Genomic DNA, 27,946 nt, shown 5'->3' with positions numbered 1-27,946 from the left:
ACTGGGGCTTTCCTGAGCCCTTTACACATCCTCCTGACTCTCCTTGGAGACTGTGTAGGTAGCTAGCTGGCTGAGGGGTGCGACTAGGACCTTCAGGCAAGCTCTTCTACCAAGAGGCTGGCCCTGAAGAGCCACACTTGTAACTGATCAATAGGTAAACAAGCTGGTGGGGGTAGAACTCCGAATGCTTCACCGTTTCTGCGTCCTCGAAGTTGGTCAACATCTCCCTCCTCCAGGGTGGCAGAATCCACTTTGAAGTGTTCTCTCTCCCTGGCCCTCCCACTCCCTAACCTTTGCCCTCTTTCTAATTGCCCTGATCTCATCCCAACCTCCGTAGCTATGTTTAAAGTCCACCTCTGGGGAACAGACAGATTGAATGTTCCAGATAATCCCTTTCCCAGTCCTGCCTGACATCTGGGTAGGGGGTTTGTCCCTGGACTTCTGGGACACTGGCTGGGGTTTGAGGAGAGAAGCCAGTACCTACCTGGCTGCAGGATGAAGCTGGCCAGTGGCTTCTTGGTTTTGTGGCTCAGCCTTGGGGTTGGCCTGGCTCAGAGTGACACGAGCCCTGATGCGGAGGAGTCCTATTCAGACTGGGGCCTTCGGCACCTCCGGGGAAGCTTTGAATCTGTCAACAGCTACTTCGATTCTTTTCTGGAGCTGCTGGGAGGGAAGAATGGAGTCTGTCAGTACAGGTGCCGATATGGTGAGTGTGCGTTTTCTCTTTCTGTGAAAACTGTCGCTGGTGGACCCATGGGCAGCCCCAGAGAGGCCACGATCTGTCTTGGACTTTTTCCTGTTAACCATTTAGAGCTGCCAGATTTAGCAGATAAAAATGTAGGACACCCAGTGAAATGTGAAATCCAAATGAACAACAAATAAGTCATTAGTATAAGTATATCCAGTGAAATATCTGGAACATACTTATCCTGACAAATTCTTCGTTATCTCAAACTCACATTTCACTGAGCTTCCTGTATTGTATCTGGGTAACCTTCCCTGGGCCATTTTATGAGTTTGTTGTGAGGCTGTTCTTAGGAAAAGGGTACCTGGGGTGGGAAGAAGGAGGGTGGGTGTGAGAGGTCTCTGTGAGGAATTCCCAGGGATGAAAACTGAAGCTGAACATGCAGAGGAAAATCTGCCACGGGACAAAACCGCCTCTTCAGTTGCTCTGTGCTCAGCTTGGAAACAAATTGTCCCTCCCCGCTGCTGCAGTTCACACCGTCCTCCCAGCTCTCGGTCCCTGACTGCCATCAATTTATTGGACTTTCCCAGGGGAGCTGTCCCTGCCTGCGGCCTCGGCAATGATAGGCCTGCTGTGGAGAGAAAGGGTTCGTGGCTCACCAGGGATCCCAAGGGCTGTCCCCTGGGCTTGGCGCCAGATGTAGAATTGTGAGCTGGCAGGAGCACTTCCCCTACCTTGCCTGAGTAGGACTGGGGTACACAGGAGCTGAGGTGCACACCTGACTGCCGGCACGGAGTCCCTGGCACGAGTGCTTCCTTCACTGGGCCCTGGAAATTAATGTAATGGGAGCAAAATGTGGAGCCCCAGGCCCTGAAGCTGGGTAGCACCTTATAATTGCCGATGCGCATGAAAGCATGCACAGTCTCAGGTCATGGGTAGCATTAGTTTTATGGTTTAATTAGTCAACTATCTCATCATGGGATTAGAAATGAAAATGATCAGTTTAGTCTAACAGGAAAAAATATTTGAGAAATATTTTCTCCAAATAACAGAGAAAAAGTCCACTTTCAAGAGATGCACAAAAAAACTACAAACTTCCCGGAATCACCCCATAAGTCTCTCTATTCGTTTTTGAGTGGGGAAAATCGCTTCCTTATACACTAACAGTGACTAGGAGGTAATGGTTAATCATTGCATCAGGACCCAAAGTTTTGCAGCATAGATGGTTTAACCATCTATAGTTAAAATCTATGGTTTAACCATTTATGCTGCAGCTTCTTTGTGAAAGCTTCACAGAGAAAAATGCCTGGTCTGTTAGGACCCACCTTGGCCTGAAACCGTGTATTTGTCCAAGGCAGTTAGACCAACGCAGAGGCCTTGCCACTGGATTATGCTCACCTCGTTTGCACAGATGGGGCAGGGAAGGGGTTGACTCACTTCAGACATTGGAATCAACACAGGTGTTTTCCTTCCTAAAGGCAACACAAGACTAATATCTGTGGTTCAGCAAATAGGTAACAGCAGGAATTTTTATTAGGAAATCAAGAACCAAACCCTCTTCTTCCTTCTCTAGCAAAACAGCATTAAAAGACTTCAGCAAATTTTAGTTGCAGAGCCTCTGGCTGGGCAGGGTGGACGCCAGCAGCAACTGGTGGGGGATGGGAAGAGTAAATAGAGAGAAGAGGAAGGCAAATAACTCTTCTCACTTTGTGTAAAACGGCCTGCTCAATGAGAGGCCTGAAAAACACTTAGAAAAATAGGGGACTACGCCTCCTTACCTTGGAACCCAGTGGAGCCAAAAACCTGTCGGCTGTGCCCAAGAGTACAAAATATCTTCTCAAACTGATTGTGAATCGAGCAATCTTTGGAACAGACAACGCCTACTAACGAGTCTGCGCTTTTGTAGTTTGCTCTGTGACGCAACCGTGCTCTCATGCACCGTGCTTGTTTTTTAAGTAGTGATTCTCAAACTCGCCTGTGCATTGAAGCCCCTGGAGGGCTGATTTAAATAGGTCGCCGGGCCCCACTCCAGGTGTTTCTGATTAGTAAGAGTTTCTGGGCTTAGGAGATCCTCCTGCCTCAGCCTCTCAGTTAGCTTGGGCTACAAGTATGCGCCACCATGCCCAGATAATGTTGTAACTTTTTGTAGAGAAGGGAGTCTCACCATCTTACCCAGGCTGGTCTCCAACTCCGGGGTTCCAGCAATCCTCCCAACTTGGCCTCCCAAATTGCTGGGATTATAGGCGTGAGCCACAGCACCAGCCAGATCTTACCTTTGATAGGTACTAACTACTATTTAAAACAGCGGCTTTCTAACTTGGGTACACTTCAGATCACCTGCGGGGCTTTAACAACACCTGGCACCAAATCAATTAAATCAAAATTTCTGTGGGTTGGTCCCAGACATCAGTAGTTTAACGTTTTTCCCAGGTGATTGCAAAGCACAGCCGAGGTAAAGGAATGCCATTCTATGACGTCATTCTTAGAGAACTTCAGCCCACAGGTTAAATTATGCAGGCAGATAAAACTGTGTATGTATCCTGGTAGCCCACGATAGCATGTCAACATTGTTTTCCATGCTTCTCGTATCTAAAGTAATTTGTTCTCGTGCCAACACACAAAATCTGTACTTGTCAAACAAGTGGGCTATAAATATGACAAGATCCAGCGTGTGTCAATGGCATACCTAGCACAGCTGTCATTAAGGAGTCTGTACCAGCCGGGCGTGGTGGCTCAAGCCTGTAATGCCAGCACTTTGGGAGGCCGAGGTGGGCAGATCACGAGGTCAAGAGATCGAGACCATCCTGGCTAACATGGTGAAACCCTGTCTCTACTAAAAATACAAAAAAAAATAGCCGGGCATGGTGGCGGGCGCCTGTAGTCCCAGCTACTCGGGAGGCTGAGGCAGAAGAATGGTGTGAACCCGGGAGGCGGAGCTTACAGTGAGCCGAGATTGCGCCACTGCACTCCAGCCTGGGCGACAGAGCGAGACTCCGTCTGAAAAAAAAAAAAAAAAAAAAAAAGACTCTGTACCAATGCAAACAAGACTTCCTTGAGAATTGTTTCCAAAATGTAGATACCCTTTTCCATCTCCAGAGATTCTGATGCAGTAGGCCTGTGGAGGGACCTTGGAACTGCACTTTTTTTTTTTTTTTTTTTTGAAACAGAGTCTCACTCTATCACCCAGGCTGGAATGCACCACCACCACGCCCAGCTAATTTTTTGTATTTTTAGTAGAGACAGGGTTTCATTGTGAGCTAGGATGGTCTCAATCTCCTGATCTCGTGATCCGCCCCCCTCGGCCTCCCAAAGTGCTGGGATTACAGATGTGAGCCACCTCGCCTGGCTGGAACTGCACTTTTAATGGGTAGTCTTTGAACTAGACTTTGAGAAATAAGCACGGTAATGGAAAAATCATGGATTTGAATTTAGGGGAAAATATCCCATTGCTGGTGACCTTGGGTGAGTTATCTGACTCTCTCAACCTTAGTTTCCTCAAATATGTAAAAATAGTGTTACTAATACCCACCTTGCAAAGGTGTTGTGAGAATTAAAGATAATATACATAAAGAATCAGTAGTATATAGAGAGCATAGTAGGTACCAAACACATTTTATAAACGTTATGAGAAAGACAGTCTAGTGAACAGGTTAATTGCATTCAGATTCTTCCAGTTCTCTTTCAACATAAAAATGAAAAATCCCAGAAATCCCAGTGGCTGGACAACAGCCTCTCAGCTTCTGGAAGAAGTCCCTCGAGGGAACAATGACTGGAGAGTTACCTGCCTCACGAAGGTCTCTGGAGCTGGGTCAATGGAGCAGAGTTTCTATGATGATGCTGTTCACGCTTTCACACTTTAATAAAAGATCCTGAAAATGAATTTCTTCCTGGATTTAGTTCCAAGAGTAAAAGTATCTTAAAAGTTTCTTTAACCATCAGTTTATTGTAATCCCAGCACTTTGGGAGGCTGAGGCAGGTGGATCATTTGAAGTCAGGAGTTTGAGACCAGCCTGGCCAACATGGTGAAACCCCATCTGTACTAAAAATACAAAAATTAGCTGGGTGTGGTGGCGCGACCTGTAATCCTAGCTACTTGGGAGGCTGAGGCAGGAGAATCACTTGAACCCGGGAGGCGGAGGTTGCAGTGAGACGAGATCACACCATTGCACTCCAGCCTAGGCAACAGAGCGAGATTAAGTTTCAAAAATAAACAAATAAATAAAAATAAATATCAGTTTATTTTTTAAAGAGAATTTTTATCTGAAGTTTTACAGCAAAATTTTATAAACCTGTGAGTTTGTATCTTTTTCCAGGGAAATAACTCACAGACTTCATCAGATTCTCCAGGGGATCCAGAGCCCAAAAAATGAAAACAGCCACTGGCTTAGAGGCAAACAGATTATTCTTGTTTTTGGGTGACTGACCTCCTAGTCTGCTGGGGACTCAGGGAGCAGGGGAGATGCTCCTGGGATGTGGGACTTTCAGTACTAACACTGGGATGGTACCAGGCAAACCAGGACAAGTTGGTCACCCTACCTTTTGCAGTAACTTAATCTGTTTTCGCAACTGAAATACAGAGTTCTTCTCTTCAGGAGAATTGCCTCTGTCCTGCTGTGTTCCATTGATGTATTAGTCATGTTGCATCTGAGTGTTTCTGAGAGGAAGGAAGACATACTTTTCTTTTTTTTTTCTGGAATTTTGTTTTTCTTGAGATGGAGTCTCCCTCTGTCACCCAGGCTGGAGTGCAGTGGCACCATCTCGGCTCTCTGCAGTCTCCACCTTCTGGGTTCAAGTGATTCTCCTGCCTCAGCCTCCTGGTGTAGCTGGGATTACAGGCATGCGCCACCACGCCCAGCTACTTTGTATTTTTAGTAGTGACGGGCTTGCACCACGTTGGCCAGGCTGGTCTCGAACTCATGACCTCAGGTGATCCCCCTGCTGGGCTTCCTAAAGCGCTGGGATTACAGGTGTGAGCCACTGCTCCCCGCCTGGAAATTATTTTTTCTCACGTTTGAGACAGCTAGTCGGGGTTGTTGATGAAGCCATGCCTATAATAGTTTAGTAAATACTCTTATTATTCATTTGGTATCATTATCTGTTCTTTATAACAATACAACATTAATAGAAAAATCATACTATTAAGTGGAAAATTGTAAAATAAATGACAAAGACACAATATGTATACTACAAAAAGGTTCTTACGAACTGTGAAGAAATAGGCGAAAGGTCTAAAAGAAAAATGAGCAAAGAATGGAAATAGGCAATTGACAGAAAAGAAAAACTAAATGGTTTGCATACAAATAATATGGTTGAATTCAGTATTGATCAGGGGCCTACAAATTAAAGTAACAATGAGATGCCACTTTCAGCCAACAGAGTGGCAAAATTTAAAAGAAGAGTGATAAGAACTATTGCTGCCAGACAGGAAAAAACCACTCCCGTGAATTTCTTTTGGAAATATAAATGTTAATCCTTTTTTAAATGTTGATTTTTAAGTTCTGGGGTACATGTGCAGGATGTGCAGTTTGGTTACACAGGCAAATGTGTGCCACAGTGGTTTGCTGCAGATGTACCTTTCAATAAAGCGTACTCACTCCCTGCTAGCACCTCCCGGGGAACCAGCTGGGTGGAGAGGATGGACGCACCCTCCCGGGAAGGCAAAACTCTTGCCCTGGGACACAAAGCCCTGAAAGTTTGTGCTGCTCTTTCCAGTGAGAGATAAAAGGGTGGGCTCAGGAGGCAGTGTCCACCACTGGCAGGCAGAGCTCTTGGATTCTTGGCTAACTCTTCTCAATCTCCCTCCAGTTTGTCTTTTAAGACTTTTATGGTATTTCACTTTATTCAGAAGCTTTTAAGTTTTATAAGATCAAATCTGTCAGTCTCTTTCTTTATGGCTTCTGAATTTTATGTCTTGATTAGAAAACCATCCTCACATCAAGATTAGAACAGTATTCTGCTGTTTTTTTCTGTGAAAGCAGCCATAGCTAAATCATGAGTGCGGCTGTGTTCCAATAAAACTTTTTTTATGAACACTAAAATGTGAATTTGAGCAGGATCAAGTTGTCGGCCTCTCACTCCTATAAACAGCTCCAGCCAGAAAATAAAACATCTGTGGATATGATACATTATTAATGCCTAGACTTAAAACATCAACCATAAGCTCCTCAAATGATAATTTGAGGATATGGTATTCTTGAATGATTTCTGTTTTTGCCTAGACTGAAACCATTACCTTTTGTCTTAGAACTTATACTTTCAGCTTCATTTCTAAACAGAATTTCTGAAGTTAACATAAAACATTAAATAAAATAAAAATAACCATCATCAGCTGCAGGCTGGATAGGAATTCCATTCCGGTATCTTTCAAACTAGAATAGCAGAGTTTTATCTTCTGTGAGTTATCAAGGGCAAAAAGGCAGAGGGTAACCCAAGAAACCGAGCCAAGTCTGTAGCGAATGTCCTTTTCAGCAAAGTTGTGAAAAAGATGTTTCATTCTCTGGCTAGGCATGGTGGCTCACGCCTGTAACCTTGGCACTTTGGGAGGCCGAGGAGGGCAGATCACTTAAGGTCAGGCGTTCAAGACTAGCCTGGACAACATGGCGAAACCCTGTCTCTACTAAAAATACAAAAACTTAGCCAGGCGTGGTGGCAGGCACCTGTAATCCCAGCTACTCCGGAGGCTGAGGCAGGAGAATGGCTTGAACCCAGGAGGTGGAGGTTGCAGTGAGCTGAGATGCTGTCTTGAATGTGGGGCCACCATGATGAGACTAGTGTCCTCGTAAGAAAAGAAAGAGAAAGAAGAGAAGACAAGGCCATCTGCAAGCCGGGAAGAAGGCCCTCACCAGACATGGAATGCACTGGCATCCTGATCTTGGAATTCCCAGCCCTCAGCACTGTGAGGAATAAATTTCTGCTGTGTAAGCCATCCAGTCTATGGTATTTTTGTTATAGCATCCAAACTGCCTGAGACAGGGAATGACTGCTGAATGGGCACAAGGTCTACCTTGGGGGTGATGAAAATGTTTTTGAACTAGATAAAGGTGATGGTTGTACAATATTGTGAATATATTTAATTGCACACTTTAAGACGGTTAATTTTATGTTATCTGAATTTCACCTCAATAAGAAAAAGAAGGCTGGGTGCTGTGGCTCATGCCTATAATCTCAGCCCTTTGGAAAGCCAAGATGGGTGGATAGCTTCAGTCTGGGAATTCAAGACTAGCTTGGGCAACATAGCAAAACCCCATCTCCACAAAAAAATACAAAAATTAGTCAGGTGCAGTGATAGCACTTGTAGTCCCAGCTACTAGGGAGGCTGAGGTGGGAGGCTTGCTTGGGCCTGGGAGATCGAGGCTGTAGTGTGCCAAGATCACACCACTGCACTCCAGCCTGGGTGACAGAGTGAGAGACCTTGTCTCAAAAAATAAAAGAAAAAAAGAAAATGAAAAGAGGCAGGGCACAGTGGCTCATGCTTGAAATTCTAGCAGCTCATTAAGCTGAGGTTGGAGAGCTGCTTGTGCCTAGGAGTTTAAGACCAGCCTGGGCAACATAGCAAGACCCCATCTCTATAAAAAAATTTATGAGTTAGCCATGCACGATGGCATGCACCTGCAGTCATAGCTACGTGGACAGCTGAGGCAGGAGGATCACTTGAACCAGGGAGCTTGAAGCTGCAGTGAGCTATGATTGTGCCACTGCACTCCAACCTGGGTGACACAGCGAGACCCCATCTCTTAAAAAAGAAGAGGAAGAAGAAGAAAAAACAAATAGTTACACCATCAAAAAAGTGAAAAGACAACCCATAGAATGGGAGAAAATATTTGCATATTTGACAAGGCACTTGCTTCCAAAATACATAAAGAACACTTACAACTCAACAGTAAAAAGATAAATAACTCAATTATAGAGTGGGTAGAGGCTTTAAAAAGACATTTTCCAAAAGAATTTATATGAATGGCCAATAAGCACATAAAAAGATGCTCAACATAATCATTAGAGAAATGCAAATCATAACTACCGTGAAACACCACCTCACTCCCGCCAGGATGGCTACAATAAAAAAGACAGACAATAGCTAGTGTTAGTGAGGATGTGGAGAAACTGGAACCCTCACGCATTGCTGGTGGGAATGTGGTGCAGTCACTTTGGAAAACAGTGTGGCAATTCCTTAGAATGTTCAACAGAGTTACCATATGACCCAGCAATCCTATTCTTATGGAGAAATGAAACACATGTCCACACAAAAACCTGTCTACAAATATTAGTAGCAGTATTATTCATAATAGCTAAAGGGTGAAAACAGCGCAAATGTCTATTAACTGATGAATGGGTAAACAAAATATGGTATGCCTATACGATGGAAGGTTTTTCTGGCAATAAAAAGAACTTAAGTACTGATACATACTACAACATGTATGAAACCAGAAAACATTATGCTAAGTGAAAGAAGCCAGACACTAAAGGCTACCTGTTGTATGATTTAATTCATGTGAAGGAGTTGCCTAGGGCTGGGGGTAGGGAGATGGGAGTGGTGACTAATGGGTACAGGGTTTCTTTTTGAGATTATAATGTTCTAAAATTAGATTATGGTGTTGACTGGACAACTCTGTGGATATGCCAAAACCATTGAATCGTACACATTAAATGAGTGAATGTATATGATATATGAATTATAGCTCAATAAAGCTGTCATAGAAAAAAATATAACAAAGAGATTAAAATCATAATGGCAGGCCAGGCAAGGTGGCTCACACCTGTAATCCCAGCACTTTGGGAGGCCAAGGTGGGTGGATCACTTGAGGCCAGGAGTTCGAGACCAGCCTGGCCAACATAGTGAAACCCCATCTCTACTAAAAATACAAAAAGTAGCTGGGTGTGATGGTGTGCACCTGTAACCCCAGCTACTCAGGAGGCTGAGGCAGAAGAATCACTTGAACTTGGGAGGCAGAGACTGCAGTGAGCCAAGATTGCACCACTGCACTCTAGTCTGGGCGACAGAGTGAGATTCCGTCTCAACAACAACAACAAAAAATCATAATGGCAACTGAAACAGTTATATATTATTGAGCAACAAGGTACCTCAAAACTTAGCAGCTTACAGTAGCAAAGATTATATCACACAGTTGCTAAGGGTCGGGGATCCTGGAGTGGCTTTGCTGGGCAATTCTGGCTCAGTTTCTCGTAAGGTTGAGGTCATGTTGCCCAGCTGATGCTGCCATCTCTGGAGATTCAGCTGGGGCTGGAGGATCTCTTGTTAAATTCATGTGGCTATTGGCAGGAGGTTTTAGTTCTTTGCCAGATGGGTCTTTCCATGGGACTGTTCATGACGTAACTTCCCCTAGAGTGAACGGTGAGAGAGGGAGAGTAAGAGAGCCCAAGACAGAAATCGTGGTCTTTTATAGCTTAGTCTTAGGAGGAACACACCTCCACATCTGCAGTATTCTCTTGGTCACACAGACCACTCCTGGGACTACATACAAGGAGGTGAATACCAGGAGGTGGGCATCATTGGAAGTCATCTTGGACCACAATGTTATAACCACATGTATCACAGCAACAAATACCCAAAGTGTGGCAGAAACTGCTTAGTGTCCCCTAATATCCATTCTTCCTCTTTTCTACAGTATCAAGCCCCTCCTTCCACATTTTAGCTGGGCTCATGGCTGCCCACTTCATTTTCTAGCCCACCTTTGCAACCAGATTTTGCCATTTGATTAAGGTCTGGCCAGAGGGAAGTATGAGGAAGTGACGGGTATAACATTCTGGAGTGTGTTTACTGAAGAGAGGGGCTGGACGCTTCCAACTCCTCCCGTCCTGTTACAGGTAATATGGATGTTGGCTGAAGCGCCATCTTAGACCATGAGAGCCAGGGCTACACTCTACAGCTGGTAGAGTAGAAAGCTGGAAGCAGCCTGGGTTCCAGGAAAGTGCCGATTTACTATACCAGAGGCATGAGTCTTAGCTCCGGATTTTTATGAGATATTCCATCTTGTTTAAGGATCTGAATAATATAGGTATATAGAAAGTATAATACACATATGGAGAAAATTGCAGTGCCCTGTTGAATGACATACAGGAAGACATAAGTAAACAGAGAACTATACCGTGTCTGTATTTGGTGAAGGAGCATGAGTATCCTAGACGAACAGGACAGCTGTCTCCAAATCTATACATTCGATGGATTTTTCAATAAAACTCTTGACCATCTTTCTTGCAGAATTTACTAAGTTGGTTCTACAAATTCAAAAAAATTGCAAAGTTCTTTGTGAGAGTAAAGGTCCAAGCATAATCAAGACAATTTTGCAGAATGATACAAAGTAAGGGCTTTAAAATATAAACTTAGTGTCTAAAAGTTAAAACAGAATGATGAGTGCAAAGAGGCTTCAACAGCACCCTAAACCTGTACTTTAACTGTCACATTTAATTAAATAAATGCCTAAGATATAACATCGTTATAGCAAGTTTGGCAAATGTTAACATTTATTATGTTTGTGCATTTGGTACGAGTTGTTTGTTTCTCTGACTTTTCAACAGTTTTGAAATATTTCATAACTACGAAATAATTAAGTTTGTGATCAAGCTGTGTTCTGCTTGTTCTTTGAGTGGTGTATGGTCTTGCAGTGGTTAAGGAATGAGGAAACTTGAGCTTTAGTTGGGTTTTGCCATGGCCCTTATCTTCAAGGTTATGCATTTAAAAAACATTAGAAATGTAAGTAAAGAAGTGCTCACTGAGTGCGGTGGCTCACGCCTGTAATCCCAGCACTTTGGGAGGCCGAGGCAGGTGGATCACTTGAGGTCAGGAGTTCGAGACCAACCTGGCCAACATGGTGAAACCCTGTCTCTTCTAAAATTACAAAAATTAGCTGGGCATGGTGGCACATGCCTGTAATCCCAGCTACTTGGGAGGCTGAGGCGAGAATTGCTTGAACTCAGGAGGCAGAGGTTGCAATAAGCCAAGATCACACCACTGCACTCCAGCCTGGGTGAGAGAGAGAGAACCTGTCTCAAAAAAAAAAAAAAAAAAAACTCATGAGATTTTTTGAGATTAGGAGAAAAAGTCAAAGTCGTCTGAAAGTCATTATTCTTCTGTGAGAAGAATCATCATCATCATCACCTGATTTGGATGTGAGGAACAGTGACTTTTAAAGAAAAAGTGAAATATGCTTTTAGAAAATTTTCATTTGATGAATGTTCCCAAATGCTTGATTTCTAAATATTTCTTCTTGCTTTCCTTTCTTCCTCCTGCAAGGAAAGGCACCGATGCCCAGACCTGGCTACAAGCCCCAAGAGCCCAACGGCTGCGGCTCCTATTTCCTGGGTCTCAAGGTACCAGAAAGTGTATGTACTGCCAGCATTACCTTCTTGGTTGATTGGTTCTGACTGAGAGCAATCCTAGAGTTATCCTTGATGGAAGTGATTGTTTCTGGAAAAAAGTTGAGCAATACAATTAAGTATTTTAAGGATATGAGGGAGAGAATTTTCAAAGAAGATATGTGATTTCCTTTTCCCAGGGACAGCTGTCCCTCAGATAAACCCTTGGTAGTGGATCAGAACTTTGAAATCACCACTGAAAATGTCAGCTGAGACTTAGGACATCACGACATAACTTAATTTGAGATAGATCTGACAGGTTTGACTTATTGAAATTAGTGGACCATTCCAGTGATGTGCCGGAGCCAGCTGGTGCTGGCCAGTGAGAGCTGATTGTTACATATCATCATGACTTTTGCAAGCAGCTGACTTCATGTTAGTAGTGCCAAACTGGCTATGTTTGGAGTGCTGACATCGTAGAAATCTGCAAACACACAAACATAGCCCATGCCCTGCTAATTTTTGTATTTTTGGTAGAAACGGGGTTTCACCATGTTGGCCAGGGTGGTCTCGAACTCCTGACCTCAAGTGATCCACCCACCTCGGCCTCCCAAAGGTGACTGGGATTATAGTCGTGAGCCACCACGCCCAGACACATGTGGCATTTTATGAACTTAGTTACACAGTTTATGCCACTACATTTACAGTTGTTTATAGGATGCTTAGTAAGCATGGGTGTGTGTGAGATGTTGTGGTTTAACTACAGCCCTCTTGTGATCAGGAGCTGTGTGTTCTATACCCACTCTACTTTCCAACACATCCACACACACTCACACACACACACCTTTAAAATAGTGCTGTCTGGGATGCTGGTGATCTCTTGATGAACTGAGGCTGAATTTTTTTATACTTCTTAGCCGTAGAATCCTTTGCTCACACAAAATCTCACATGGGAATGTTAAGTGTTAATTAATTTAGAAGCCCTGTGGCTCTGCTCTCTTGACTACCCTTCCGGTCTCTATTTTCATTACTGTAAGCTGCCTCTGAATTGTAAAATTACTAACATCTAAAAAAAAAAAAAAAAAAAAGGTGAAAAATGGGCCAGAATCGCTTATTGAACTAATAACTAAGTAACAATGAAAACTTGTAATCCTGTGACTGTTGGCATTTTACTGAGTCATTGATGTTTCTGAATTGATCGGGATATGCAATAGAAATGTGAGAACCGGCTAGTTAATAACAAGGTGGGCAAGGTTGCCTAAGGTCCTTAGTCTAAACGTGGCATTTCTTCCCCTTCTTTTCCCTTCCTTCCCTTTTCCCCAGATGGACTTGGGCATTCCAGCAATGACCAAGTGCTGCAACCAGCTGGACGTCTGCTATGACACGTGCGGTGCCAACAAATATCGCTGCGATGCAAAATTCCGATGGTGTCTCCACTCCATCTGCTCTGACCTTAAGCGGAGTCTGGGCTTTGTCTCCAAAGTGGAAGGTAGGTATCTCAATGGCATGTACAGTGCACAGGGAGTTTTGTTCCTGTTTTCACACTGAGATATAGCCAGAACCCCTTGACTCAAAGAGATCATCAGAGCTAACTGAATATTCTTGACGGAACACTGTGGCTGAGCAAGAAATGGTGAAGGAAAGATTCTGGGCACTCCTTCACTAAAGTTCTTGCTGTCCTGCCCGCGAGCTGCTGGCTCCACTCCTGAAGGTAAACGACTACACCAAAGCCTTCCCAGAAAAAATAAAAATCTATCATTTAAGGCTGGAGAAGGAATTGCCCAACTGGCTTGGATTATCCATTCCACTGTTAAATAATTTTCCATATCAGGAATTATTCCTTATAGGACCGCTTGGTTTGGCTTAAGCCTTTTTTGTTTGTTTGTTTTGTTTTCAGTCAGGGTAGGAATTCAAGAAACCTTTTCTGTGTAAAGATCTCTATACACTTGAGGACAATTATTTTATTTAAAAATTTAAACAAATTTTTTGAGACAGAATCTCATTCCGTCACCCAGGCTGGAGTGCAGTGGTGTGATTTTGGCTCACTACAACCTCTGTTTCCGGGTTCAAGTGATTCCTGTGCCTCAGCCTCCCATGTAGCAGGGATTATAGGCATGTGCCACCATGCCCAGCTGATTTTTGTATTTTTAGTAGAGATGGGGGGGGGGGTCTCACCATGTCGCCCAGGCTGGCCTCGAACTCCTGAACTCAAGTGATCTGCCTGCCTCAGCCTCCCAAAGTGCTGGGATTACAGGTGTGAGCCACCATGCCCAGCAAGGATAGTTATTTTAAACAACTGCTTTGCTACCTAGTTTCTAGCACTGACTATTTCTTTTTCCTAATTTACTTAGGAAGTTTTTACTCTCTCAGTTTCTGAAGCCAGGATATTGTATCCAGTTGTGAATTAGCATTTTCTATTTTTAGAAGACAAGAGTTGAAATGCAGGCTGATAAAGAGCTGGCTCCACACCACAGACAGTGTCTGCAGCAGAGAGAATTTTGGATCTTTTCATAGATCAATGTCTAGAGTGCAGTCTGGAGGTGAAGGTGTGAGGGCTTGGAAATGTGAATAATTCAGTGTGCCCTATGAAAGGGAGTATCATCCTATTTTGTTTCTACAGAGGATGAAAAAGTGCCTGCTGCTAATCTATGGTCAGGTCAAGTTACTTTCTGCAAGCAATGTCCTATTGATTCATTCTCCCAAGTATCTCTTTCATATCTCACTTGCCTGGTTACTGCAAATTAACCCAGTCTCTGTGTCCCATCTAATTGATGGTCACCATTGGGACCAGATATGCCACACAAATCTGATCATCTTGACCCCCTGTGTAAATCATTCAATACATTCCTCCTTATGGATTAAATCCAGACTCCTCAGTATGCCGTACATGGCCCTTTCTGATTCAGCCCTAGCCTTCCTCTCCACCATCATCTTGGGCATTCCTGGTCTCTCTCCTGACTCCTGCCTCAGTGGGCTCAGAACTGTCCCTTCGTAGATTCTACAAAAAGAGTGTTTCCAACCTGGTGAATCAAAACACAGGTTCCATTCTGTGAGATGAATCCACACATCATAAAGCACTTTCACAGACAGCTTGTTTCTAATTTTTTTTTTTTTTTGTACGTTACTCGATTTTTCCTTATAGGCCTCAATGGTCTCAGAAATACCCCTTCTTAGATTCTACAAAAAGAGTATTTCGAACCTGGCGAATCCAAACACAGGTTCCTTTCTGTAAGATGAATCCACACATCACAAAGCATTTTCAGATAGCTTGCTTCTAGTTTTTATCGCGGGATATTAGATGTTTTTCTTATAGCCCTCAATGGGCTGAGAAATGTCCCTTTGTAGATTCTACAAAAAGCGTGTTTCCAACCTGGTGAATCAAAACACAGGTTCCGTTCTGTGAGATGAATCCACCCATCATACAGCATTTTCAAAGATTGCTTATTTCTCATTTTTATCACAGAATATTCTATTTTTCCTTATGGGCCTCAGTAGGCTCAGAAATGTCCCTTCGTAGATTCTGCACAGAGTGTTTCCAACCTGGTGAATAAACTACTTGGGTAGATGGCCCATTCCTTTCTGCCCCTGTGTGAAACGCACTAATCATTCATTTTTTGTTGTTGTTGAAACAGATTTATTAAGTTACAATTCACACACGATACAATTCACTCATTTAAATGCTTTTAAATATGTTCACAGAATTATGCAGTCAATCCCACAGTCAATTTTAGAACATATTCATCATCCTGAAAAGAAACCCCAGGGCCATTAACAGTCTCTCCCCAAACTCCCCCTGCCCAGCTTGAGGAAATCACGAACCTACTTTCTACCTCTAGAACTGCCTGTTCTGGACATTTAGTATAAATGGAATCATATAATATATGGTTTTCTGTGACTGACTTACTTTACTTGGCAAGGTTTATCCATGTTGTAGAATGTATCAGTATTCCATTCCTTTTTATTGCTAAATAATATTCCATTGTATGGCTGTATTGTATTTTTTTTTTTTTTCTTTTTTAATTCTACTTTAAGTTCTAGGGTACGTGTGCACAACGTGCAGGTTTGTTACATATGTATACATGTGCCATGTTGGTGTACTGCACCCATTAACCCGTCATTTACATTAGGTATATCTCCTAATGCTATCCCTCCCCCATTCTTCCACCCCACGACAGGCCCTGGTGTGTGATGTTCCCCACACTGTGTCCAAGTGTTCTCATTGTTCAATTCTCAACTATGAGTGAGACCATGCGGTGTTTGGTTTTCTGTCCTTGTGATAGTTTGCTGAGAATGATGGTTTCCAGCTTCATCCATGTCCCTACAAAGGACATGAACTCATCCTTTTTATGGATGCATAGTATTCCATGGTGTATATGTGCCACATTTTCTTAATCCAGTCTATCATTGATGGACATTTGGGTTGGTTCCAAGTCTTTGCTATTGTGAATAGTGCTGCAATAAACATACGTGTGCATGTGTCTTTATAGTACCATGACTTACAATCCTTTGGGTGTATACCCAGTAATGGGATGGCTGGGCCAAATGGTATTTCTAGTTGTAGATCCTTGAGGAATTGCCACACTGTCTTCCACAATGATTGAACTGGTTTACAGTCCCAACAACAATGTATAAGTGTTTCTATTTCTCCACATCCTCTCCAGCACCTGTTGTTTCCTGACTTTTTAATGATCGCCATTCTAACTAGTGTGAGATGGTATCTCATTGTGGTTTTGATTTGCATTTCTCTGATGACCAGTGATGATGAGCATTTTTTCATGTGTCTGTTGGCTGCATAAATGTCTTCTTTTGAGAAGTGTATGTTTATATCCTTCGCCCACTTTTTGATGGAGTTGTTTGATTTTTTCTTGTAAATTTGTTTGAGTTCTTTGTAGATTCTGGATATTAGCCCATTGTCAGATGGGTAGATTGTAAAAATTTTCTCCCATTCTGTAGGTTGCCTGTTCACTCTGCTGGTAGTTTCTTTTGCTGTGCAGAAGCTCTTTAGTTTAATTAGATCCCATTTGTCAATTTTGGCTTTTGTTGCCATTGCTTTTGGTGTTTCAGTCATGAAGCCCTTGCCCATGCCTATGTCCTGAATGGGATTGCCTAGGTTGTCTTCTAGGGTTTTTATGGTTTTAGGTCTAACATTTAAGTCTTTAATCTATGTTGAATTAATATTTGTATAAGGTGTAAGGAAGGGATCCAGTTTCAGCTTTCTACATATGGCTAGCAAGTTTTCCCAGCACCATTTATTAAATAGGGAATCCTTTCCCATTTCTTGTTTTTGTCAGGTTTGTCAAAGATCAGATGGGTGTAGATGTGTGGTGTTCCATTGAGGCCTCTGTTCTGAGGCCTCTGTTCTGTTCCATTGGTCTATATCTCTGTTTTGGTACCAGTACCATGCTGTTTTGGTTACTGTAGCCTTGTAGTATAGTTTGAAGTCAGGTAGCATGATGCCTCCAACTTTGTTCTTTTGGCTTAGGATTGTCTTGGCAATGTGGGCTCTTTTTTGGTTCCATATGAACTTTAAAGTAGTTTTTTCCAATTCTGTGAAGAAAGTCATTGGTAGCTTGATGGGGATGACCTTGAATCTATAAATTACCTTGGGCAGAATGGCCATTTTCATGATATTGATTCTTCCTATCCATGAGCATGGAATGTTCTTCCATTTGTTTGTGTCCTCTTTTATTTCATTGAGCAGTGGTTTGTAGTTCTCCTTGAAGAGGTCCTTCGCATCCCTTGTAAGTTGGATTCTTAGGTATTTTATTCTCTTTGAAGCAATTGTGAATGGGAGTTCACTCATGATTTGGCTCTCTGTTTGTCTGTTATTGGTGTATAGGAATGTGTGTGATTTTTGCATATTGATTTTGTATCTGTAGGCTTTGCAGAAGTTGCTTATCAGCTTAAGGAGATTTTGGGCTGAGACCATGGGGTTTTCTAAATATACAATCATGTCATCTGCAAACAGGGACAATTTGACTTCCTCTTTTCCTAACTGAATACCCTTTATTTCTTTTCTTGCCTGATTGCCCTGGCCAGAACTTCCAACACTATGTTGAATAGGATTGGTGAGAGAGGGCATCCCTGCCTTGGGCCAGTTTTCAAAGGGAATGCTTCCAGTTTTTGCCCATTCAGTATTATATTGGCTGTGGGTTTGTCATAAATAGCTCTTATTATTTTGAGATATGTTCCATCAATACTAGTTTATTGAGAGTTTTTAGCGTGAAGGGCTGATGAATTTTGTTGAAGGTCTTTTCTGCGTCTATTGAGATAATCATGTGGTTTTTGTCTTTGGTTCTGTTTATATGATGGATTACATTTATTGATTTGCATTTGTTGAACCAGCCTTGCATCCCAGGGATGAAGCCAACTTGTTCGTGGTGGATAAGCTTTTTGATGTGCTGCTGGATTTGGTTTGCCAGTATTTTATTGAGGATTTTCGCATCGATGTTCATCAGGGATATTGGTCTAAAATTCTTTTTTTGTTGTGTCTCTGCCAGGCTTTGGTATCAGGATGATATTGGCCTCATAAAATGAGTGAGGGAGGATTCCCTCTTTTTCTATTGATTGGAATAGTTTCAGAAGGGATGGTACCACCTCCTCTTTGTACCTCTGGTAGAATTCAGCTGTGAATACATCTGGTCCTGGACTTTTTTCGGTTGGTAGGCTATTAATTATTGCCTCAATTTCAGAGCCTGATATTGGTCTATTCAGAGATTCAACCTCTTCCTGGTTTAGTCTTGGGAGGGTGTATGTGCAGGAATTTATTCATTTCTTCTTCATTTTCTAGTTTATTTGCGTAGAGGTGTTTATAGTATTCTCTGATGGTAGTTTGTATTTCTGTGGGATCAGTGGTGATGTTCCCTTTATCATTTTTTTATTGCATCTATTTGATTCTTCTCTCTTTTCTGCTTCATTAGTCTTGCTAGTGGTCTATCAATTTTGTTGATCTTTTCAAAAAACTAGCTCCTGGATTCATTGATTTTTTTGAAGGGTTTTTTGTGTCCCTATTTCCTTCAGTTCTGCTCCGATCTTAGTTATTTCTTGCTTTCTGCTAGCTTTTCAATGTGTTTGCTCTTTCTTCTCTAGTTCTTTTAATTGTGATGTTAGGGTGTCAATTTTAGATCTTTCCTGCTTTCTCTTGTGGGCATTTAGTGCTTTAAATTTCCCTCTACACACTGCTTTAAACGTGTCACAGAGATTCTGGTATGTTGTGTCTTTGTTCTCATTGTTTTCAAAGAACATCTTTATTTCTGCCTTCATTTCATTATGTACCCAGTAGTCATTCAGGAGCAGGTTATTCAGTTTCCAAGTAGTTGAGTGGTTTTGAGTGAGTTTCTTAATCCTGAGTTCTAGTTTGATTGCACTGTGTTCTGAGAGACAGTTTGTTATAATTTCTGTTCTTTTACATTTGCTGAGGAGTATTTTACTTCCAACTATGTGGTCAATTGTGGAATAAGTGCGATGTGGTGCTGAGAAGAATGTATATTCTGTTGATTTGGGGTGGAGAGTTCTGTAGATGTCTATTAGGTCTGCTTGGTGTAGAGCTGAGTTCAAGTCCTGGATATCCTTGTTAACTTTCTGTCTTGTTGGTCTGTCTAATGTTGACAGTGGGGTGTTAAAGTCTCCCATTATTATTGTGTGGGAGTCTAAGTCTCTTTGTAGGTCTCTAAGGACTTGCTTTATGAATCTGGGTGCTCCTCTATTGGGTGCAGTTATATTTAGGATAGTTAGATCTTCTTGTTGAATTGATCCCTTTACCATTATGTAATGACCTTCTTTGTCTCTTGATCTTTGTTGGTTTAAAGTCTGTTTTATCAGAGACTAGGATTGCAACCCCTGCTTTTTTTTTGTTTTGTTTTCCATTTGCTTGGTAGATCTTCCTCCATCCCTTTATTTTGAGCCTATGTGTGTCTCTGCACGTGAGATGAGTCTCCTGAATACAGCACACTGATGAGTCTTGACTCTTTATCCAATTTGCCAGTCTGTGTCTTTTAATTGGAGCATTTAGCCTATTTACATTTAAGGTTAATATTGTTATATGTGAATTTGATCTCGTCATTATGATGTTCGCTGGTTATTTTGCTCGTTAGTTGATGCAGTTTCTTCGTAGCATCAATAGTCTTTACAATTTGGCATGTTCTTGCAGTGGCTGGCACTGGTTGTTCCTTTCCACATTTAGTGCTTCCTTTAGGAGCTCTTGTAAGGCAAGCCAGGTGGTGACAAAATCTCTCAGCATTTGCTTGTCTGTAAAGGATTTTATTTCTCCTTCACTTATGAAGCTTAATTTGGCTGGATATGAAATTCTGGGTTGAAATTCTTTTCTTTAAGAATGTTGAATATTGGCCCCACTCTCTTCTGGCTTGTAGGGTTTCTGCCAAGAGATCCACTGTTAGTCTGATGGGCTTCCCTTTGTTTTGTGGGTAACCCGACCTTTCTCTCTGGCTGCCCTTAACATTTTTTCCTTCATTTCAACTTTGGTGAATCTGACAATTATGTGTCTTGGAGTTGCTCTTCTCGAGGAGTATCTTTATGGCATTCTCTGTATTTCCTGAATTCGAATGTTGGCCTGCCTTGCTAGGTTGACCTGCCTTGCTAAGTTCTCCTGGATAATATCCTGAAGAGTGTTTTCCAACTTGGTTCTATTCTCCCCATCACTTTCAGATATACCAATCAAACGTAGATTTGGTCTTTTCACATAGTCACATATTTCTTGGAGGCTTTGTTCATTTGTTTTTACTCTTTTTTCTCTAAACTTCTTGCTTCATTTCATTAATTTGATCTTCAATCACTGATACCCTTTCTTCCACTTGATTGAATTGGCTACTGAAGCTTGTGCATGCGTCATGTAGTTCTCATGCCATGGTTTTCAACTCCATCAGGTGGTTTAAGGTCTTCTCTATGCTGTTTATTCTAGTTAGCCATTCGTCTATTCTTTTTTCAAGGTTTTTAGCTTCTTTGCGATGGGTTCAAACATCCTCCTTTAGCTTGGAGAAGTTTGTTATTACTGATCGTCTGAAGCCTTCTTCTCTCAACTCGTCAAAATCATTCTCCGTTCAGCTTTGTTCCATTGCTGGTGAGGAACTGCATTCCTTTGGAGGAGAAGAGGCTCTCTGATGTTTAGAATTTTCAGCTTTTCTGCTCTGGTTTCTCCCTATCTTTGTAGTTTTATCTACCTTTGGTCTTTGATGATGGTGACCTACAGATGGGGTTTTGGTGTGGATGTCCTTTGTTTGTTAGTTTTCCTTCTAACAGTCAGGACCCTCAGCTGCAGGTCTGTTGGAGTTTGCTGGAGGTCCACTCTAGACCCTGTTTGCCTGGGTATCACCAGCGGAGGCTGCAGAACAGCAAATACTGCAGAACGGCAAATGTTCCTGCCTGATCCTTCCTCTGGAAGCTTCATCTCAGAGGGGCACCCAGCTGTATGAGGTGTCTGTCGGCCCTTACTGGGAGGTGTCTCCCAGTTAGGCTACTCGGGGGTCAGGGACCCACTTGTGGAGGCAGTCTGTCCGTTCTCAGATCTCAAACTCCATGCTGGGAGAACCACTACTCTCTTCAAAGCTGTCAGACAGGGATGTTTAAGTCTGCAGAAGTTTCTGCTGCCTTTTATTCAGTTATGCCCTGCCCCCAGAGGTGGAGTCTACAGAGGCAGGCAGGCCTCCTTGTGCTCCAGTGGGCTCCACCCAGTTCGAGCTTCCCAGCAGCTTTGTTTACCTACTCAAGCCTCAGCAATGGTGACGTCCCTCCCCCAGCCTCGCTGCCCCCTTGCAATTTGATCTCAGACTGCTGTGCTAGTGGTGAGCGAGGCTCCGTGGGCATGGCACCCTCTGAGCTGGGCGCAGGATATAATGTGGTATGCTTTTTGCTAAGACCATTGAAAAAGTGCAGTATTAGGGTGGGAGTGTCCTGATTTTCCAGGTACCGTCTGTCACAGCTTCCTTTGGCTAGGAAAGGGAATTCCCTGACCCCTTGCGCTTCCCGGGTGAGGCGATGCTTCGGCTCACACTCCGTGGGCTGCACCCACTGTCCAACAAACCCCAGTGAGATAAACCTGGTACCTCAGTTGGAAATGCAGTTGGAAATGCAGAAATCACCCATCTTCTGTATCGCTCATGCTGGGAGCTGTAGACTGGAGCTGTTACTATTTGGCCATCTTGGAACCTCCCTCAACATATTTTCTTTATCCATTCATCAATTGATGGACATTTGTGTTGTTTCTACCCTCTGGCTATTATGAATAATACTGCTATGAACATTTATGCACAAATTTTTGTGGAAACATATGTTTTAATTTCTTTTGGGTATGTATCTAGGAGAGGAATTGCTAGGTTAAATGGTAACTCTATGTTTAACATTTTGAAAAGCTGCCAAACTGTTTTCCAAAGTGGCCACACCATTTTGCATTCTCACCAGCAAATTGTGAAGGCTCAGGCTCTTCCACATCCTCACCAACATTTGTCATTATCTGTCTTTTTAATTATAGACCCTACTCCCTGTGAAGCTGTATCTCATGGTAATTTTAATTTGCATTTCCCTGACAGTTACTGAGGTTGGGCATCTTTTTATGTGCTTATTGGCCATTGCATATATACTTGGATGTCTATTAGGATTCTTTGTCTCTTTTTAAATTGTGTTGTCTTTTAATTATTGAATTGTAAGAGTTCTTTATATATTCAAGTCCTTTATCAGATATATGATTAGCAAACATTTTCTCCCCCCTTTTTTTGTTTTTTTCCCCTTACTTTCTTGATGGTATTATTTATAGCACAGAAGTTTCAAATTCTAAGTCCAATTTATCTATTTTTTAATCTGTTCTTTTGTCATTTGTACTTTTGGTGTCATATGTAGTAATGCTTTGCCTAACCCAAGGTCACAAAGAATTACTCATGTTTTCTTCTAAGAGTTTCATTGTTGTAGCTCTTAACATTTAGGTCTGTGATTCATTTTGAATTAATATTTGTATATGAAGAAATATAAAAAGGTCCTAAGAAAAAGGTCCAATTTCATTCTTTTCTATGTGGATATTCAGTTGTTCTGGCACCGTTTGTTGAAAAGACTATTCTTTCCTACATTAAATTATCTTTGCACCCTTGTCAAAAATCAATTGACCATAAAGGTTAAGATTTATTTCTAGACGCTCAGTTCTATTCCACTGATCTATGTCAGGACCATGCTGTCTGTTACTGTTGTTATGCAGTAAATTGTGAAATCAAGATGTGTTCTTAAACTGTGTACTTTTTTGTCAAAACTATTTTGGACATTCTGGATCCCTCACATTTCCATATGAATTTTAGGAACTGTTAGTCAATTTCTCCAAGGAATGGCAGCTAGAATTTTGAGAGGGTTATCATTGAATCTATAGATCAGTTTGAGAATATTGCCATCTTAACAAAATTATATTTATATCAATGTCCTTTCCATTTATTTAGGTCTTCTTTATTTCAACAATGTGTTTATAGCTTTCACAGTACAAATCTTGGACTTCTGTTAAATTTATTCCTAAGTATTTTACTCTTTTTAATGCTATTGAAATGTAATTGTATTTAAATTTTATTTTCAGATCATTTACTAATAATGTATAGAAATACATTTGATTTTTGTACATTGATCTTATATCCTGCAACACAGCTGAAATAACTCCTTAGTTCTAATTGATTTTTTTCATGGATTCCATAGGTTTTTCTATATATAAGATAATGCCATCTGCTTTTCATCTTCCTTTACAATTTGGATTTTTAAAATTTTTTTCTCTTGCCTAATTGCCCTGGCTAGAGCTTCCAATACAACATTGAATAGAAGTGTTGTGAGTGGACATTCTTGTCTTGTTTCTGATCTTAGAGTAAAAGCATTTCATCTTTCACCATTGAGCATGATTGTTAGCTATGGCTGTCTCTAGATGGGCTTTATCAGGTTGTGGGAGTTCTCCTCTTTTCCCAGTTTGTTGAGTGTTTTTTGTTTTTTTTTTTAAATTCTTCTTCTTCTTCTTCTTTTTGTTTTCCTGAGACAGAGTTTCACTCTTATGCCCAGGCTGGAGTGAAGCGGTGTTATCTCAGCTCACTGCAACCTCCGCACCCCGGGTTCAAGTGATTCTCCTGCCTCAGCCTCCTGAGTAGCTGGGATTACAGGTGCCCGCCACCATGCCTGGCTAATTTTTGTATTTTTAGTAGAGACAGTGTTTCACCATGTTGGCCAGGCTGTTCTGGAACTCCTGACCTCAGGTGCTCCACCCGCCTTGGCCTCCCAAAGTGTTAGGATTAAAGGCGTGAGCCACTGCGTCTGGCTGAATGTTTTTATCATGAAAAAGTGTTGGATGTTTTCAAATGTTTTTTCTGCATCTATTGAGATGATCATGTGGTATTTGTTCTATATTCTATTGATGTAGTGTATCATATTAATTGATTTTAGTATAGTTTAGCATTATTGGGCTAAATCCCACTTAGTCATGATGTAAACCTTTTTATATGTTGCTGGATTCAGTTTACTAGTATTTTGTTAAGGATTTTGCATCTATAGTCACAAGAGATACTAGTCTATAGTTTGTTATTTTTGTGATGTCTTTGGTTTTGGTATCAGAGTAATATTGACCTCGTAAAATGAGTTGGGCAATGATCCCTTCTCTCCTAATTTTTTAAAAAGTTTAGAAAGGATTGATATTAATTCTTTAAATGTTTGGTAAAATTCCTCAGTAAAGCCAAGTAGAACTGGATTTCTTTGGGGAAGTTTTTAATTACTAAATCACCAGCTTGGGTTAGTAATTGTATTTGTATACACTAACAATCTATTCATATTTTCTATTCTTCTTGAGTCAGTTTCAGCAGTTCATGTCTTTCTACAAACTTGTCCATTCCATCCAAGTTATCCACATTTTTTGGCATGTAGTTATTCATAGTATTCCCTTATAATCCTTTTTATTTTTATTTTTTTGAGACGGAATCTCACTGTGTAGCCCAGGCTGGAGTGCAGTGGTGCGATCTTGGCTCACTGCAATCTCTGCCCCCGGGTTCACGCCATTCTCCTGCCTCAGCCTCCCGAGTAGCTGAGACTACAGGCGCCCGCCACCACACCCTGCTAATTTTTTGTATTTTTCGTAGAGACAGGGTTTCACTGTGTTAGCCTAGAGGGTCTCGTTAGCCAAGAGGTCTCCTGGCCTCTGATCTGCCCGCTTCGGCCTCCCAAAGTGCTGAGATTACAGGCGTGAGCTACTGTGCCTGGCCCTAATCCTTTTTATTTCTGTAAGATTGTTGGTGACATTTCTCTCTTATTCCTGAATTTGGTAATTTGAATCCTCTCTTTTTTTCTTGGTTAGTCTAGCTAAAAGTTTGTCAACATTTTTTATCTTTTCAATGAACCAACTTAAAAAATTTGCTATATCATTCACATACCATAAAATATACCCTTCACTTCAGTGGTTTTTGTATATTCACAGAATTGTACAACCATCACCACAATCTAATTCTAGAACATTTTCATTAGTCCCAAAAGAAACCCTGTAGCCATCAACAGTCATTACTCATTACCTTCCCTACCCCACCCCAGCCCTAGACAATCACTGTTTTACTCTCCGTATGGATTGCCTATTCTGAAAATTTCATATAAACGGAATCATACAATATGTGGCCTTTTGTGTCTGGCTTCTTTTGCTTAACATAATGTTTTCAAGATTCATCCATGTTTTAGTATGCATCAGTACTTCGTTTTCCTGACCATTCTTGAAGTTTAAACTTAGATATATTACTTCCCCTAAGATACCTCCCCTAATAACCCTTGCTGCGAAGGGATAGAGACCCTTTCTGTGGGCTCCCATACCACCTTGGGGTTATTTTCATCATGAAGTAGTGTAGCTATCTGTTTACCTGTCCACCACTTTATCCAAACTGTGGAGTCCTTAAGTTGAGGATGATGCCTTTTGTCTCTGTATCCTTGGCTCCTAAGACAGTGGCTAACGAACATATCCAACACATGCAAATGTTTTTCCATCAGCGAATGGTTGTTCATCCAATACCTGAACAGTGAAAACTCTAGGCGAGATTGGGTGTGTTCCGGGTGGTATGTCCATAGATGGGAAAGCTATGGAAAACATAAAAGAGGGAGTCTTCTGCAAAAAACATTCTCCACGGAGTGAGCACGGTGGTGTGGGAGGTTCTGGTTGCTCACCATTGTTTTGATCAAGGGCCCACATGCGAGGGCACCTCCAGGTGTCTTCTGCTTTACTGGATTGGGTGGGAGCTTTTCTGAGAATGTTCTCTGAAATGTATGCTCTTCCTTTGAATTCTGTATTTGGATTACTGTCTCTACTTTCCTCTGGGTATCATGTCATCTCTGGAAATACAGTTCCTCTTCAGAATTACTCAATGTTAACCTTTCTGTCCCTCTTCATCTTTTTCAAGTAGCCTGTGATTCCCTGGTTGACACCGTGTTCAACACCGTGTGGACTTTGGGCTGCCGCCCCTTTATGAATAGTCAGCGGGCAGCTTGCATCTGTGCAGAGGAGGAGAAGGAAGAGTTATGAGGAAGAAGTGATTCCTTCCTGGTTTTGAGTGACACCACAGCTGTCAGCCTTCGAGATGTCAATCGAGTCAGCGTGACTCATTCGTTCTTCCAACAGTTTGGACACCACAAAGCAGGAGAAAGGAAACATTTTTCTACACCTGGAAAGTGAGTCCTATCTTTTGAGGAAAATTGAAAAAAACATGGAGTGGTTTGAAGGCTACTCTTCATTTAAGACTGCTCTCCCCAGCCAAGACACGTTGCCTGGAAATTCAGTTCTTAGCTTAAAGACTAAAATGCAAGAAAACCCTGCAATTCCTGGACCTGACAATTATTTTCATGAGTGAAATTGTGGGGAGTACAGGCATTTGGGAGGCAATGACTTTCTGCTGGCCCATGTTTCAGTTGCCAGTAAGCATCTCACATTTAATAAAGTGTACTTTTTAGAACATTTGGATAGAGATGAATGAATTCCATTATCACCAATATGCTTCCATTTCACTTAGAAGAGACCAAAACCCAACCTGGTAAGTTCCACCGATGACCACAGTTATTCCCACTGATGCTAAAAAGAGAAAACAGGTGGGCAGGTTCAGAGGCTTACCTGATTAAGGCCAATGGAGGAGAAGGTCAGATGGAATTAGGTCTCTGAGGATTCATTTTTCCCTTCGGTGACCTGACCCTGCTGGTATTGCCAGTTACTAAATGACGTTAGAGTCATGCTAAGATCTGAGATGTACTTGGTAAGAGTTACTAACGGAGCTGGCTAGGAAAAGTCCCTGCAGCCTGTCGGGAGTGAGAGACAAGTGGCCATTCCCTAACTTGCGGGTCACAACCCTAACCATGGATTAGAATCACCTGAGAATCCTTTACAACAAACCAATAAAGAATACACACTGGTATTTTATAAATGTTTTCCAGGTGATTCTGCTGCACAGAAGGGCTGGGGGCCACTAATCTACAGCAGAAATTGGCCCACTAAGTCCTGTGGACCAAGCCTAGCCCAAAGCCTGTTTTTGTTGTTGTTGTTGTTGTTGTTTGTTTATTTGTTTGAGAGGGAGTCTCACTCTGCCACCCAGGCTGGAGTGCAGTGGCTAGATCTTGGCTCACTGCAACCTCCGCCTCCTGGGTTCAAGTGATTCTCTTGTCTCAGCCTCCTGAATAGCTGGGATTACAGGTGCCTGCCACCAGGCCTGGCTAATTTTTGTATTTTTAGTAGAGACGGGGTTTCACCATGTTGGCCCGGCTGGTCTCGAACTCCTGACCTCAAATAATCCCACTGCCTCGGCCTCCCAAAGTGCTGGGTTTACAGGCGTGAGCCACCACACCTGGCTCAAAGCCTGGTTTTGAATCTTTTTTTGCAATAACCATGCTCACATTTGTTCACATATTCTCTGTGGCTGTCCTTGCACTACAACAGCAGAGTTGAGTAGCTGTGGCAAAGACTGCAGGGCTCAGAAAGCC

General features: G+C 42.0%; 1 protein-coding gene across 3 annotated transcripts; it reads left to right on the top strand.

The window, feature by feature from the left end:
• Window positions 1-262: 262 nt before the first annotated feature.
• PLA2G12B (phospholipase A2 group XIIB) lies at window positions 263-26,933 on the top strand. Of its 3 annotated transcripts, none has more exons than XM_009214711.4 (4): window positions 263-706; window positions 11,934-12,010; window positions 13,319-13,484; window positions 26,383-26,933. In XM_009214711.4, the coding sequence occupies exons 1-4, from the start codon at window positions 496-498 to the stop codon at window positions 26,502-26,504; spliced, it is 576 nt and encodes a 191-aa protein (XP_009212975.1). In that variant the 5' UTR covers window positions 263-495; the 3' UTR covers window positions 26,505-26,933. The 3 variants fall into 3 exon arrangements, with proteins under 3 accessions (XP_009212975.1, XP_009212974.1, XP_003903835.1); XM_009214710.4 differs by having other exon boundaries at window positions 266-706; window positions 11,934-12,022; window positions 26,386-26,933; XM_003903786.5 differs by having other exon boundaries at window positions 266-706; window positions 11,934-12,022.
• The last annotated feature ends 1,013 nt before the right edge of the window (window positions 26,934-27,946 follow it).

This window comes from Papio anubis, chromosome 11 (genome assembly GCF_008728515.1).
Source record: "Papio anubis isolate 15944 chromosome 11, Panubis1.0, whole genome shotgun sequence".
Taxonomy (NCBI): Eukaryota; Metazoa; Chordata; class Mammalia; order Primates; family Cercopithecidae; genus Papio; species Papio anubis.
The sequence above is the reverse complement of the archived record's forward strand: the minus strand, read 5'-3'. Positions and strand labels throughout refer to the sequence as shown.

Bases quoted from the DNA above. Each gene is read 5' to 3' on its own strand.
- PLA2G12B (XM_003903786.5), top strand. From the start codon at position 496: ATGAAGCTGGCCAGTGGCTTCTTGGTTTTGTGGCTCAGCCTTGGGGTT. The intron at 707-11,933 runs GTGAGTGTGCGT...TCCTCCTGCAAG, and splicing joins TCAGTACAGGTGCCGATATG to GAAAGGCACCGATGCCCAGA. The intron at 13,485-26,382 runs GTAGGTATCTCA...ATCTTTTTCAAG, and splicing joins CTTTGTCTCCAAAGTGGAAG to TAGCCTGTGATTCCCTGGTT.